General features: G+C 38.5%; 2 protein-coding genes across 8 annotated transcripts in view; one reads left to right on the forward strand and one right to left on the reverse strand.

The window, feature by feature from the left end:
• The window catches only part of LOC134537435 (gelsolin, cytoplasmic), a 56,326-nt gene extending 51,905 nt beyond the window's left edge, over positions 1-4,421 (reverse strand). Inside the window, exon 1 of one of the 2 annotated variants that reach the window (XM_063377863.1) lies at positions 4,263-4,421. In XM_063377863.1, coding sequence (XP_063233933.1) covers positions 4,263-4,325 — 63 coding nt within the window. In that variant the 5' untranslated portion in view covers positions 4,326-4,421. The remainder of the gene's footprint in view (positions 1-4,262) is intronic. The other variant, XM_063377862.1, reaches the window with a different exon arrangement.
• A 289-nt stretch (positions 4,422-4,710) lies between these two features.
• Positions 4,711-15,073, forward strand: LOC134537437 (heat shock factor 2-binding protein-like). Of its 6 annotated transcripts, none has more exons than XM_063377868.1 (6): positions 4,711-4,811; positions 6,890-7,070; positions 10,313-10,545; positions 10,646-10,902; positions 13,324-13,528; positions 14,678-15,073. In XM_063377868.1, exons 2-6 carry the CDS (start codon positions 7,001-7,003, stop codon positions 14,882-14,884), a joined length of 972 nt encoding a protein of 323 aa, XP_063233938.1. In that variant the 5' UTR covers positions 4,711-4,811; positions 6,890-7,000; the 3' UTR covers positions 14,885-15,073. The 6 variants fall into 6 exon arrangements, with proteins under 6 accessions (XP_063233938.1, XP_063233936.1, XP_063233937.1 ...); XM_063377866.1 differs by having other exon boundaries at positions 4,786-4,811; positions 10,652-10,902; XM_063377867.1 differs by lacking the exon at positions 4,711-4,811 and adding an exon at positions 5,141-5,349.
• Positions 15,074-15,644: the final 571 nt, after the last annotated feature.

Raw genomic sequence — 15,644 nt, forward strand, 5'->3', positions numbered from 1 at the left:
AGGTAATGCTAGCATGTTGTATCTAGCTTCCTTTAAGTACAGGCTGAAAAAACATCTTTGTAACAACTGCTTACCATGACCACTTCGCCGCTACCCTATCGCTTGAATATGTGTGTGAATGTGCGAGTGACTGGTTTTAATGTAGTAGCACCTATTATTTTTTGATACATTTGCTGTATGTTTAATCACTTTCCTTTTCATGTATGTTTATGCTTAATTTTTAATTACTTTAAATTAGTTATGGTTGAATCTTTTGTAATAGTTAATATTTGAACATTATGTTAAAATTTTAATTTGTTCCCTTAATATTTAGTCAACATCTGCTTATACGTTGTTTAATTTTTAATATTCCACTATTTGACGTAATTGCAGAAAAATGGTTAAGTGTAAGAAAAGGCGAACCGCCTTAACTTCTCCACCAATAAAGACGATAGATAAATAAATAACAAATAAAAATAGTTAATTGGCTGAAGAGCAAAGAGTAGTTGCGTTCGTAGACTGTGCCTCCCAGTGGCGTGACTCATGGGGCGTGAGCGGGCGGCACTATCTGCGCCATACGGGCCAGATAACAGAACATACCTGGTTACCTGTTGCGCTACCCCCACGCCTGCACGTGACGTCACAGCGCTGTTGGCGTGTTGTTACTGATACGGCCACCGAGCGTGCCGAAACAGACACACTAGATCGCGAAAGCTTCTTTCTTTGAAGTAGCTTGGCTTATGGGTTGTAGCCGTGTCCTCGGCGAAAAATTAACCGACGTTTTGGTCGACATTGCAGTCGCCATCATCAGGGGGCAGTTATCTACTGAAACGTCGGTAAATTATTAGCCAAGGAGTTCATGCTCGCTTTTTTTTTTCCGTTCTATCTCATTGTTTAACCGGTGTGGCATTAAATTTTGCGGTCGATTAGGATAGGTTAGCTACATTATAAATACTTAAAAACATTGTGGATGGTTGGTTATATTAGGTAAGTATAGCTACATTAAAAATACTGTTAAATACTTTTAAGGTTGCTTAGCAAATGACTTTTTAATATGTAGCTATCCAGGGCTAGGAAACAGTTTACACGATTTCACAGTATCTTTAATGTAGCTATCCTAACCAAATCAACCGTCCAAAATGTTTTAAACTATTTATAATGTAGCTAACATAACCTAATTAACCATTAGTTATCATGAGTTACAATGAACAAAAAAAAAACTTAAGATGCACGATCAGACGTTTGGCTCTCTTGTCTGTGAGAAGAAGGCTTCCCCGAGTTGCCGAGTGGACATATAAAGCTCGACGAGCAGAGAACCACGTGACTGGTGACTCAGACGCCAGCTGACACTGCGGCCGTCAGCACTTTCCGCAGTCCACCGTACACCTTGCTACAGGATGTCCACAAACATGTGACCAGTGAACAATTACAATACTTTTTAACCAAAAAAAAAAATATTTTAGTAACATGAATTATGTAACAGGGTCATTGTTTGTACGTATAATATGCAAAAAAAAAATTAAAACACGAAACAAATCTACAAGTGACAGGAACTTGCCGATTTTCGTTAAAGCTGAAATCTTTTCGGAGATAATTTTGACTTGATGGACAGCATGGGCGTAGATCATGTTTGAAGAGAAAGAGGGGGGGGGGGGGGGGGGGCGGAATTAAGAAGCCCCGCACTGAGGGAGGGGGGGGGGGGCTGCCTGCTCTTGCATAAAGCGTGACTGAGAAGCTGTTTTGATGTCAAAACTATGTATTGAGAAAAATTTCTGTATATATTATAGTTTTCTGCTTATTTCATGCATGTATGTAGGCCAACATATGGACAGTATACAACACACAAGTACCGTATCCAGAGATGCATCCCGCATGTAAGTGCCCAGGGTTTTCCCTGTGTCTATGCAGGTTTTACCTGGGCCCAACTTATCTAGTAGTTTAGTCTAGAGTTAAGAGTGAGGGGAGTTATACATGGCGCCAATCGCTGCCATGGCTGGCGAATCCCCCTCCTAGAACATGATGCGTGCTTCCTCTCCTGCATGGCTTAAACCCTGCATGATAAGAGCGTATAGGCTTCAGCCTGAGACGCACTTAGAGTCTTTACCTAACCCAGACCCCTCCCAAATACACTTAGTTTTAATTTAGGTTAGAAAAAAAATTACGTTAACCCCGCCTGCAAAAGTCTCGGGCCGCACGGACCTCCCTTGCGTATCCTACATTTCTGCGCCCCTGGCGGACCACTCTCTAACTATTTTTATGTTTGATGTGCGACAATAACCTGAAGTGAGGCGTCAAAATAACAAACTTCAAATAACAAAAGTTTCCTGAAATTTAAAGATTTATGGCTTACAGCACAGTTTCTATTTATTTTGGGACTCTTTGTGGCCTGTAGACACCCGGTAACAGCCAATGGCAAACCCATTCGTTTAAAGCAGTCATTGCTTTTTATTTTTCTTATTTTATTTGTGATGTTCACGAAGCACAATCCAAAACTAATTTTATTTATTTTCCACGTGTTTTATACATTTTTTTAAGGATTAAAAGTTGTATGAAGGAGCGCAGTAGGCTACTGTCACGAGGGCGAGGACATGATGGAATTCTCCCGGACACAGGTAGCAGCCGTCCCTCTGCTTACAACTACAAGTACATTCCATTAGCGAGGCGCTTTCTGGCAACCACAACCAATTAACCAATCCCACATCCCAGAACTGGGTAGGAACTTTTATAAAATTTTCCACTGATACGTTATTTTTTTACTTGGCCACAAATATTTTTTTAATTAAAAAATATTATTTTTAATCCTTTTTTTAAATCAGTTTTTTTTTTTGTTTCAGACAACTCCCACTTGCCGACTGCTCCCCGCACGAGAAACAACCCGCTCGCTTCCTGCCCGCAGATACCACACCAGTGCTGCCACCTTCTGGGCGCGACAAGCCCGAGTCGGCTACCGTGGCACCCCTGACTCCTGCGTGCACAAGAGCCGCCGTCACGACACAGCAACCCTCCCCAGTCTACATTACATACGTAATTGTGTAATTTATGGACCAATAAATCAATAAAATCCGGTTTATCATTTTTTTTTGTCATACACATCAAATTGATTTTTTTTTACTCATAATTTAAACATATATTCTGAATCAACAGCTCCGTATGTTTCTCCGAGAACAGATCGAGTGTCATATCAGCGACGCGTTCCGTGTTCCATCCCTGGCAGGGTCAATCCGGAAAACGTGGCTGACGTTGCCAGAGCCGACGGGCTTTCTAGGCTTCCTCCTCCCATCCATTCTTTCAATATTACATTTTCATCCCAATGCCCTCACCGTACATATGACCTATATGTCGGGGAGACATTAAGCCCACTTAGGCATAACTAACATTCCATACTAGTTTAGTTATTACGTAGTGGGTCCTGCCGAATGAAGTGTCAATTGCAAGAAATCCACCGCAGGCAACCAGGACTGATCCATAGGTTGCTCAATTCGGGCCTAGAAGTTATGAGTAAAAAAATTATTTCTGGCTAAAGGCAAAGAGTTTTTATTTTTACCATCCCGCAAAAAAAATAATTGTTAACAGAAAACATTTAAAAGTGCAAAATATATAAGCAATGTTACATGCTTTGACCGCTACATTCTCCCATATTATGTCTATAGGAGCTAACATAAATGTAGGTCATAGTACGTCTTCTTCTGAAGTCAGTATTTATTTTTACAAACTTGGTAAAAGAATGACAAAATTATCAACACTACCAAATATCGGCGGCCCAAACACAAGAAAATAAAATGTGCGCAAATTTATTGGTCGAACGATCTATTACGTCATAAAATAGTTCCATACGGCGCCAAATTGAAATAGAATTATTTTAAATTCAATATCAGGTATGGTAAGTAGCAAGCTTAACGTAGTGCGAAATATCAAAGTACACATAGAAGTTACAAAATGTAACATTATCATTAATTCGATATTTTACTTTTACGAGTCCGTTATTTAATTTACAACCGGCGAAACCATACGTGAATTCCCAGACAAAACGTAATTTACCTGCCGTTTATATCCCTTATATATAAAACTCTTTTATTCTATTTTAAAAACGTACACAACGGGGGAGAACATTCTTAAACAATAAACTCAACTCGGAAAAAAATTAACACAAAAATATTATGACCTTGAAATTAAAATCACGAACGGACAAAAATTCGCGTTGTTAAGACTTTGATTTTGAGCTTAAAATTGCTATTATAAAAACTACTAACATCGTTAAAACGCTGAAACAAATATTCATGTACCTCGATTCTCCAAACGAGAAGACCAGGCTCGCTACCCGCATCTTCAAATTCTGCATGCGACATCTTCTCTGCTTCACCCACGAGCACAGCTACTTCGTCCCTTCAATTCACAACAAAAACAGCCGGCTTTCGGGCCGGCAAAGCCACTCGCGTCAAAGCACATTGGAGGTTATTGCGCATGCGCAGCTCAGTGGGCGTGGCTTTGCGCATGACGTCATCTCTGCTGCGTGATCGTGAGGAACACGCTACTTTGACAGCCAGAATAGCCAACCCACTGAAAATATAACCAAATTTTGATGAGAATGGCTCAGAACGAAGTGAGAAACGAGATCTTTATTTAAGAAAGAATATGCATCCTAGATTAATAATTGTATTGCCACAAGTAGTAGTTTTGAGTAACTGTATTCGAATCCCGACATTTTCCGTGATTTAGAAATTGTGCCTTGATGTGTTTCGTTTTGCTTATCTTCCAATTTATGTTAATTCGTTACTCTTCTTTAAACAAACTTATCACATCTCTACAAGCACTGCAGATGCGCAAGATTTTGAGTAGGTATATGTATCCTTCGTTTAAACGACTTAAATTTAACCAATGTAACCTCAAATAGCAAGCAAATAACTTCACATTGTTATGTTAATGGTTGGAAAAAAAATCGTTAACCGTTTATATTTATATTATGCTTCAAACAATCCCAGGTAAAAATGATAAGATAAAGGGATTTTGTTTTCAACTTTACAATGTCAAATGTTCAACCACCCTAAATGTGATTTTCACAAAGTTGGCCAAATTGGTTACTTTTAAGTTGGCGTGCATGACATCCGTTTGTCACGTAATTAATGTCAAGGTTATTAACGTTCAAATGTTTCGCATTTGAATTGAATATTCTGTTTCTTTTATACATATAAATATTGCTAATAGTATTAAAATCACATAACAATTGAAATCAAACATATTATATAAGCCGAGTATTTCAAATATATTTGTTTATGTTCTAAGAGGGAATTATTGTTGAACATGTCAAATTCAAATAATGAAAACTTTCAAAATTTCAAAGATAATCTTCTAAAAAAAGAAAGCATATTTTTAGTAAGTACCTTGTGCATAAAATATGGGCAGTATATTGTTTGATATGTTTACAAATGAGTTACCTTTAAGTTTTATTGATAAGCAGGATGAGGCAACTTCCACTAAAATAATTGATTGTTGTACCATAAAAACTAAAATTTGCAAGTAAAAATATTTATTTCTAGTCTGTCTAAAATAATAACAAAATAATTCTTCATATCAATCCTTGGCTCAAACAATCTTGAATTATTTTCTTTAAAATACCTAATTTAAACTTATATCAATACTTTTAAAAACTTGTGCACTGTTCTAGCAGCACACAAAAATTACTTCAAGATAACCATATTTTTTTTGTAACTTTTCATGCAAACTTAAATTCTTGGACATATGTAATCTTAAAATATGACAACTACACATATGTAATTTTTTTTTTTTTAAATTTCCTTACTTAAAACAGTGCCACAAACTATTTTTTATAAAATTAATTTAGTATCTAATTCCTGAGCTTATTTCCGACTTCACCAAACATGGAAAAGTTAAATTTGGCATGAAAGTATACCCTTAAGCTAAAATAAACTAATATGTATGTAGTTTTTTTAATGTCCATCAAAAGTTTACCTTTAGGGGGTGAAAACAAGATAAGTGATTCAGAATGGGTTAAGCACATCTCTGAATCAACTCAAGCTTGATATAATACTAAATTTATCTAAAGTAAAATATTTTAAAACTTTAAATTATGCCCCTCAAGGGCGAAAATAGTTTTTTTTAAATAACGGTTGATAATAGAGGGTTAATTTTTGTTCGGTAATGACTATGCCAATTTCTGTTTAAAAAATATATATAAATAGGAAATACTGCATACATAAATTGGGTTTGTTAAAATAAACACATATTTTTAGGTTTTTAAAATTCCACTTTTTACCTTTAGAATAACTCAATGACATTACTCTAAATTGTGAAACAAAAATTAACATCCTAAAGCTGCGAGGGCACACTGGCTACTGAAAAATAATTATAAAAAAATTGATTGATTCTGAAAAAAAAAAGTTTGTGTACTTAAGTACACAAGTTTCGCATGATTTAACAAAGTATTATGTTAACAGAAAAATGGAGAGATGTGTAGCATTAGTCATATTAAAGAGAACCAACAAAGTGATAAATATCATCGACACGATTCTTTTCCAAATTCCTCTGCTAGTAAATCATAAGTAAACATGAAGAAAAACACATTACAGAAACTGCATTCGCGGGTCTCAGCTTATAGTTCAATATTAAAAATACATAAAAGTATATTATTCAATTTTTAATATTTTACTCATTTTTTTGCTTTGAAAATAAAATACATCTTGCATTTGAACACAACTGTTCGAATTCAAAACATGCATGCATATTGGACTATGACTTGTTAAATTTCCATTGCATGGTGCACACAAAAATCGATGTATTCTAAAATTCCCCCCCCCCCCCCTCCCCCCCAGCAAATACACCTAAAGAAAAATTACTTCAAAAATACAAAACTGATTTTTTTGGCAGATGACAAACATGGTCCACAATTTTTTAGGAAATAGTGTGTTCTACTTTGGAGCCAGTAGTGAAGGACTTACTTAAGCTCTTCTCAGAGTTCTCTAATCCACCTGCTTACCTTGGATTGGACAGCGACTTGACAAGGCTTATGCGGGAAACAAAATCACTCAAAGAAAATGTGGAAGCTATGATTGGTGTTCAACAAACTACAAAACAAGGTTAGTGGACTTAGAACTAAACATTCATGAAATTTAGTTTCCTTGAGAACTTCTTTAAAATGGAATTATTCCAGAAAGGTAAACTAGATGGCTGTAAGGCCTATTTTAAAACTATGCACTGCCTAAGAATTTGATACAAGGATAAGATAAGCCAACTTTTAATTACTGTCCTGGCAGATTGATGTGCATTTCTGCCTTTTTTTTAATTTCAAGTGAAGGATTCCAACACAGAAAAAACATTCCCTATAAGCTAGAAATGTTACAATTTTATATTCCTTTTTTAATATGCTTTTATTAGTTTGACCTGTATGTATGAATGAATGGACTTTCCATTCAATTTTTACCCACTTTCAACGTCCGTGATGAAATTTTACATACATATAAAGAACCTCAAATAATAAAATATTTTAAAACTTGACCTTAGTGTTTAGGGTCAAAAAACCACTAATTTTGAGCTATGGGTAATAACTATGCTTTATGTGTATCCATGAGGTCGGGGCATTGCTGGAATTTGCCCAGGGGTCGACTATGCCCCTAGGGAGGTAGGGGGTTAAAAACCCAAAATTTTGAAAATTTTAAAAATCAATGCTTTATCAATTTGGAGTGTTTCCGATCCAAAAGGTCAGGTTATGGTGGAAAATGTGCTCATGGAAAAAAGGGGGAGGGGAGAAAGGCCCCTAAATTTCAAAAATATATTCTTTTTGAGCTAGTGTTTTTCAGAGGTCAGGTTATGGTGTAAATGTGCCCGGGGTTGGACTTTCTCCCCCTCCAGGGGTTAATGACCCAAAATTTAAAAATTGTATTTTTAACCAATTCAAGTCATCTCTGGATAGAATGCTTGTACGTTGTATACTGCTCACATTTTAACCTGTATGCATGCAATAAGCAGAAAACTTTAAATATACAGAAATTTTCCATAAAACACAGTTTTGACGTTTACATTTATCACGATTTTGCAAGTGCAAGCGGGGCCCTTCAGTAAGGGGCTGCTTAATTCCAGGGGTCCGGCCCCCCTGGCCCCCTCAGGATCTATGCTCATGTTTGCACTGTTACTATTTTATTTAAATGTTTTCACAAAGAGTATACATTTTTTTATTTAACAAAATTTATTTAGTGATTTAAACTTCACAATATGCTGACAACTATTCCCTTATTTACTGGTCCTACCGTATAGTAACTGGAAGCGAAGTCATATAACCACACTTTCCCATCTCGTGTGCAAGGTATATATTATTCTGAAGTTGAATAGGACATTAAGTATATTTCAGCAGCATTTATAATTAAAGATTTCTCAGTATTATTGTAGGATCATATACAAGTCTATATAACTGATGTTATCACTATGCAACCTCTGTGACTTAAGACTTCGTTAATTAATATGTTCTTGATTATTTGAAATAAAATTATTTTTTAGGTAACCAATCTCACACAATGTTTAAGATTAAGATACATATTTTTATTATTTTTTTATTAATCTTTGATGTTTTATTCTTACACTAATGCTATTGGGATATATCTTCCCTCAGATAAACTGTGGCCAAACTAAAATAAGGATCACAAAAAGTATAAGTTGGGGCGTGTATTTTTTTAAAAATCTACCATTATTAATTTGTGATCTGATAATGAGCTATCAATAATCTTCATATTATATAACATTTCATGATTATTGCAGTAAATGTGATCTATGAGGGAGGTTGTGTGATTTATCCTTGTTGGTAATGTTTTGTTACATAAATAGTAATTATATGACTCCATAGTAGGTTTTTTTATGTCATTTGGAGTGACAGGAAAAAGTATATGCATTGGAATTTGATTTGTAAAAAAGGTTAATCAAAAATGTATTCAGCAATAGACAATTTAAATAGCCAAATTTACTTCTTTTGCCTTTTAAAATGGCAATCTTGAAACACTATGAGTAGACTAATAAATACATGTCCAATACTGTTATACCAAAATAAAATGGGGAACATTTCTTGTTTCAGCTGCAATGAAAGATGTACAAGAAACATTGTTAGACACGGTGCAGAAACAGTTTAAGTGACAGACAATGGCATTTTATAAATTAAATATAAAAAAAAATTATGGCATGGACTACTTATAAGCAGAATGTGTGTGTGAAAAAAAATATGAAGGGTATTTTGCTCAAATCTGGAGCCTTTTTAGATCTATTCTTTGGAATTTTGAACTTCAGATCTTTTATAAGCTGACATAGAAATGCTCAAATAATTTAAAACTTACCTGCTTTATTGTTTAACTTGCAGATGTGCTAATTAATGCAGGGAGAATAGGATTTTGTTTTCCTTCCTTACGTCTGCTGCACACCAATAAACATATAGATCACATATATGTCCATATTTAGTTTGTAAATGTAATGGCACCAAACTATTTTCTGACTGATGATAACTGTTACTTTGTAAACTGCTTGCAAGAGGCAAATGTACATTAAACTTAATGCTTACAAGAGGCAAATAAATCTTGGATGAATTCCAGAGCCAAACAGTCTGCAAAAAATACAATTCAAGCACTAATCTAATATATTATAAGAATAAATTCAAGACAATAACTTATATGCAAAATGTATTGTCAACCTCTCCTAAGAAGAAACTTCTTTATTTTATTTGGTATTATGTTCTATGTAAATGCTTAAGAATAATGTTTCTTCTATGCCATCAAATAGCAGTTAGTTGAAGCTTACTTTTTCTTAAAAAAATTTACATTAGTGAAATTTATTCAAAATAACTTTCAGTCTATCGGAGTAATTGGTCGCAAACTACATATAAACAGTAAGATTAAATAACTTCTGATGTGAATAGCCATTTCACAATACCTTTGGTTATGCTATGTTTGTTGAACTTATCATCTTTTTTTTATGAGTGTCTTTACCTTGTGTTTATTTGTTTATGGTATGCCCCAATAATTTAAAAGCAGAATCATAACACATGTAATTAAAATTTCACTGCATTAAGGATAAATCAATTTTTTTTTTCAGTACATTTTAGTATCATTTGCATTTTAAGTCTAAACAAATAATTAAAGCCGATAAAAATGTAATTTATAAATGTACTCTAGTAATTAAGATGTATTAACAGTGCCATGCTGTCATGTAACATTGAGTAAATCTACCATTGTTGTGAGCTCAACGGTGGTTTCATGTGACATTGGTATCAAAATTGAAACAAAAACACATTGATTCGCTGGCAACTGCCTGGAAGCAGGTGTTGACGAGGATATGTTGCTCGCAGCGATGGAGCTGCTGCACGCCGAGTGCGAGGGCATCAAGCAGAAGTACCGGCAGCTGCAGCTGGAGTGGAGCAGCCAGCAGGAGCACCTGGGCAAGATGCAGTCGGAGCTGTACCGCCTGCGCGGCCAGATACAGCTGCAGAGCCAGTTCTGCGCCTCGCTGGGCTCCGTCACGGGCAACCTGCTGTGGAAGTGCTCGCGCCTGCCGCCCGTCATCGACCTGCTGCTGTCCGGGGTGAGTGCGAGACCCCCCGCCCCGCCGCAGAGCCCCCCCCCCCCCCCCCCCCCGGGCCGGGCCGACCGAGCGACACGTGTGTGTGCGGGGCTGTCCGCAGAACAAGCTGGTGGACTTCCTGAGCCTCGTGAGCGGGTCCCTGCAGTCCTTCCTGGAGACGTACGGCGGGGACCTGCCCCCCACCGGCTCCGACGAGTGCCAGTTCATCATGTCGCTGTGCGGCATCGTGACCAACGTGGCGGCGGCGGCGGCCGGGCGCCAGTTCCTGGCGACCAGCGAGCGCGGCCGGGAGCTGCTGGGGCAGGTGGTGGCGGTGCTGCCACGCATCCCGGTGCCGGCCGGCAACTGCTTCAAGAGGTGGGTCCAGGGCCGGCGCGTCCACACAGGCAAACTAGGCAACCGCCTGGGGCGCCAAGTGGCTGGGGGCGGCGCAGCACGACACATAACAGCTGATATAATATGTTTAACCATTATCGAAACTAGATGAAAATTGATTTTTGTAACAGTTCGGAATGTTTATATTGATATAAGTAATTATTTAAAGTCCACGGCGACCTGTTTATGATTTGTAATACGTAAAAAAGTAAAAAAAAAAAACACAAGCCTGCTTACATTTGATTGTTGACAAAATCTTAGGCTTACGTGATGTATTTTGAGGCAAGGAAATTTTTTTTTGGGTGTCCAGCGAGTTGGGGGGGGGGATTAAGGTTTTTCGCCTAGGGCGCCAATTTACCTTGCACCGGCCCTGGATGGGTCGCTCCACTCTCCACACCTTCACATCTACCGCGACCGCTGACAGTGGTCCCACCTCAACAACTGGGACAACACATACAACACATGCAAAAACCATTTGTAGTTCCATTTTAAAACGAAAACATTTTTCCATTTTTTTTATATTCTTCTACTGGATGTGGGCTAGGAGTGGATGCATGGATGCATGGATGCCTGGATGCATGGCGCCATGTGTGCCTGGCACGACTGGAATGGGAGCCCGGTTGTAACGGAAGACTCTGAGCCTGCGCCGGGCACTTGTAGTCGTACGTGATCGCAGGCAGGGAGCTAACGCGGAAATACCATCAGCGTAGCAAGGTAGCGCTAGGAGTGTACGGACCGCCTGCATAATGCTTAAATAATAAGGGCCCCATCGGATAAAAAAAATAAAATTAAATGATACAACTCTGAACACTGATCAAATGTACGAATAAGTAAGAACATGAGATGGTGCCGAGAAAATCACTAATTTGCGACACAACATAATAAGTACATCATTATCTTTTTTTTTCCCCCTTCGAATTTTTTTTCTAAATTCCAAGCAGAGAAAGAAATGCTGACAAGTTAGCTTGTTGGAAAGCTCACAAATTATTTTCCAAATGCCATGTAATATACACTTCATCTCCTTCAGGGTATCCACCAATACCTGGGCGACCAATTTCAGGACTTTCTCACCTCTTAGTAAAATATTCTCACAAATTTATTTACATCACAGGGTCATCATAATGTTATCATAAGCAAAATTAACATAATATAAAACTAGATATACTATTTACAGGAACTTGGAGATTTGTTGTTAGCAAGCTAAAATCATTCAGAGGTAATTTCGACACAATTAGTGAAATGTCTCCAACTATGTATATTCAATGTGGACTATAAATGAAGCGTGTCAAAAAATAAAATACAATTCAGAAAAACACCACTAGATGTTAAAGTTTTGTGACTAACAGCACAGCAATGAAAAATAATGTATTAGCAGGAGTTACTGTTCAAATTAATTAACTAATTTAACCTTTCAAAAGGTTTTTATCTGTATTACTATTGAAAATTATAATAATTATAATGTAATATATGATGGTTACAATTATTTTTAGAATTATTATAATGTGATCAAGAAAGAAAATTAATTGTTCTATTGGAGGTGAACTTCTATCTTGTAAATAAAGTCATGGTCAAAAAGTTATTTCTAATAAAAGTTATTTCTTTGTGTATAGAACTTAAACCTGTTGCACTTATCTGCCACATTAGAATTTTCGGAAATTCTCTATTTGTATGTTCAGTAAGTGGTAAGTTAGATTTCATTCTTAGAAACTTGTTAGATGATGTATAAAAATTGCTTGTTATTCATGATAATGTTTCTCAAATAATTATAATAAAAATTATTATTCTTATTGTTGAAATTAATGCTCCTATTGCTGAAATAATATTTTTCAAGATGTAAATATATCTGGATACCTTGATATCAGTACACTTCACGAGGAACGGCATATTGTGCTATGTGAGAGCATTTTATTACCGTTCTCAGGGGAAGAAAATGGCCTAATAAAAGTCTGGTACACGTGAAGACCTAGAACTGCAACCACTAAGCTATTTGATTAGCACCTTACCCGTGGAAGGTGTCTCATCAGTAGAGACCTGCAAAATTCGCGGCTTCGATGGCCTTCAGGATAGACTGCACATTACCCCTGTACACTCGGGCAAATAACGCAAGTTCATTGGCAGCCGACTTGTAAGTCGTCTCAGCTGGTTTGTCTGTGATTCGATCCTTCTTCGGTTGAGGGTTTATAACCGGTTGAGATTCGTCCAAATGAACAGTAAGCCAATAGCAAAATTATCTAAGAGGTATAATATGTGTTTTAATTTTGGCCTATCACCGAATGAATCCGCGAATTTCGCAGGTCTCTACTCATCGGCGGTTCCCTCGATACTTCCTGGACGTGCTTGTTTAGGTACTTGCGTGCCTCGGGAGAATCAGGCGAGATGCACGCTGTGACGGTGGGACGGCAGGTTGCTGCTGATGACGCTGTACAACGTGAGCATCAACCAGTGCGGGCTGGCGTTCCTGCAGGAGAGCCCGCAGCTGCTGGCGGCCCTGAGCCACGGCCTGCAGCACGACACCTCGCCCGAGCTCAAGGTCATGGCCCTGCGCGTGCTGCAGTCGCTGTCCTGGGAGGTCAAGGACAGCGCCCGGCTCCAGCAGATGGAGCAGCAGGCGAGTACCTCACCAGCTGCGGGAACGTAGTCAAACTAAACTGTTTAAACTACAACTACTTGAACACAACTGAATTGCAATGCTTGAGTAGTGGCACATCGGTTGTAAATGCCAGAGAACACGGGCATACAACCGAAAAATCCCAAAAATCCTAAAAAACAATCTATAATTTTCCTCCTTCATTCATAGTCCTTCCCCCCCCCCCTTTTCGGCCTAAGCACTAACTAACAAAAAATACCAAAGAAAAGTGTTTCCCTTCCTCCCCATCTATTATTTTTTTTACCCATCACCTTCCCCCTAGGAGAGGAAAGACCGGAGTTATTCACAGCAGTTTTGTCACGAATGAAATGTTGCAGTAGAAAGCATAGGAAACCTCACACAAAAAAAAAATTGTCGGGACACAGTTTCATCACAAAAACCTGTCGAGATAGAAAAGTGATGTTTGAGTTTGGTCCCAGTTGATGGAGGGGGAGGGAGAGAGCGAGCGTCATAGCCCAGCGGCTGACAGTCACATCGCTTACTGTCGTCGTTCATGATGCTTACACACTCTGCTGAGATATTTTAATCAATCATTTTATATTTACTCGTGACATATTTATTGAAACCTAACACAATCTAGTTATTTAGACTCATAGTCAACCACAACAGTGCAATGTTAATTTTTTTTTTACCTAAAATGGAAAATTTGCACATGAAGCGCAGGACATTTTAGTAAACAAAAAAATCGGCATGAAATCTGCGATCCATATGTGGGTAAACACGGTAAACTTCAAGTCATGTCCCTGCGAGAGTGCCAGACCTTCAACTATCAAATGCCATTTGTTGGCTAAGTTCACACATGTTTGAAATTTTTTCCTTTACTGTGTTCACTAGGCTCCTGGTTTTTTTAATGCCATTTACTAAAATTCAAAGAGAACTGGACATACATAATTATTACACTTTAATTTTTGTAAAATCATTGTTTCATAGTGTCCGTACAGGGACAGGATCGCGAAGAGAGGAGCTATATCCCCTATTCCCCCCTCCCCACATGTGGTGCATCATTCACACGCCCACATGTTCCTACCAGCACGGACAGTGCATGTGTCAGCTCGTGCTCGTACAGCCAGAGAGCACGAAAGCGAGCTCGACCGGGTGCTCTGGCCGCAGCTGCCGCTGTCGCTGATCGAGGGCCTGTCGCGCGGTGGCTCCGTGGACGAGCGCAGCATCGCCCAGGACGTGCTGGCCCGGCTGGAGGCGGCCCGCGCGACCCTCGCGCGGCCCAAGCTGTCGGGAGACGCGCAGGGCAGCCACTACGGCCGCCTCGCGCCCGCGTGCACCCCGCTCACCAGCACCACCAGCAAGTCGCTCTTCTGAGTCGCCCGCTGCTCGCGTCACCTGTTGTGCCCGACTAGAACCAGTTTTCAAATTCATCGTGGAAAGTAGTTGTGTCGGAGCTTGAGGATGCAAGAGACTCACCAGTATAAGGTGTTTTGTGGATATATTTTACTGATTCGACTGTATTTTTATCATTTAGTTAATGCTAATAAATAACATAGCAAAATACAACTATGTACTAGTTATTTGTAATTGTAACCAGTGATTTTTAAATTATATCAAAGGAAAATTGGAAACTGACAAAATACAGAGAAAATAGTGTGCCAAATGAACAAGCTAACAGCATTATATTCATCTAACGAATGCTGCGCTGTATTTGCATTGGATGCAACAAACAAACCAACCAACTGTTGCAGTGTGAACCTACCAGCACAAGGTTAGCCACAGCCCCTCGCATCATTTTTCTTGGCTCATACAGCGATCCTGAGAGAGTCCCTATACTCGTTCCATGTCTTGGATGTGTTCCTTCGTCCCATACCCAGGTAACGGTCACGTCACTTCCTCTCACTAATTGTTCACATTAACATTCCGTCCATCACACTGCCTCCCCGTCCATTCAGAGCCGCCTGTCTTCTCCTCGTGTTATGTTTATTTTATTACATTTTAAATCCTAGAATTTGGTTATCTTGGCTCTTTCTAACAAACCTTCGTCAGGGGCGCAACAACTAAATTTCCAAAGGGGGGGCAATATACCTTTTTAAAAAGAATCATCAATCCCCCCTATTGAAGCGGGGGGTCC

Source organism: Bacillus rossius, chromosome 12 (assembly GCF_032445375.1).
Source record: "Bacillus rossius redtenbacheri isolate Brsri chromosome 12, Brsri_v3, whole genome shotgun sequence".
In the NCBI taxonomy this organism is placed as follows: domain Eukaryota; kingdom Metazoa; phylum Arthropoda; class Insecta; order Phasmatodea; family Bacillidae; genus Bacillus; species Bacillus rossius.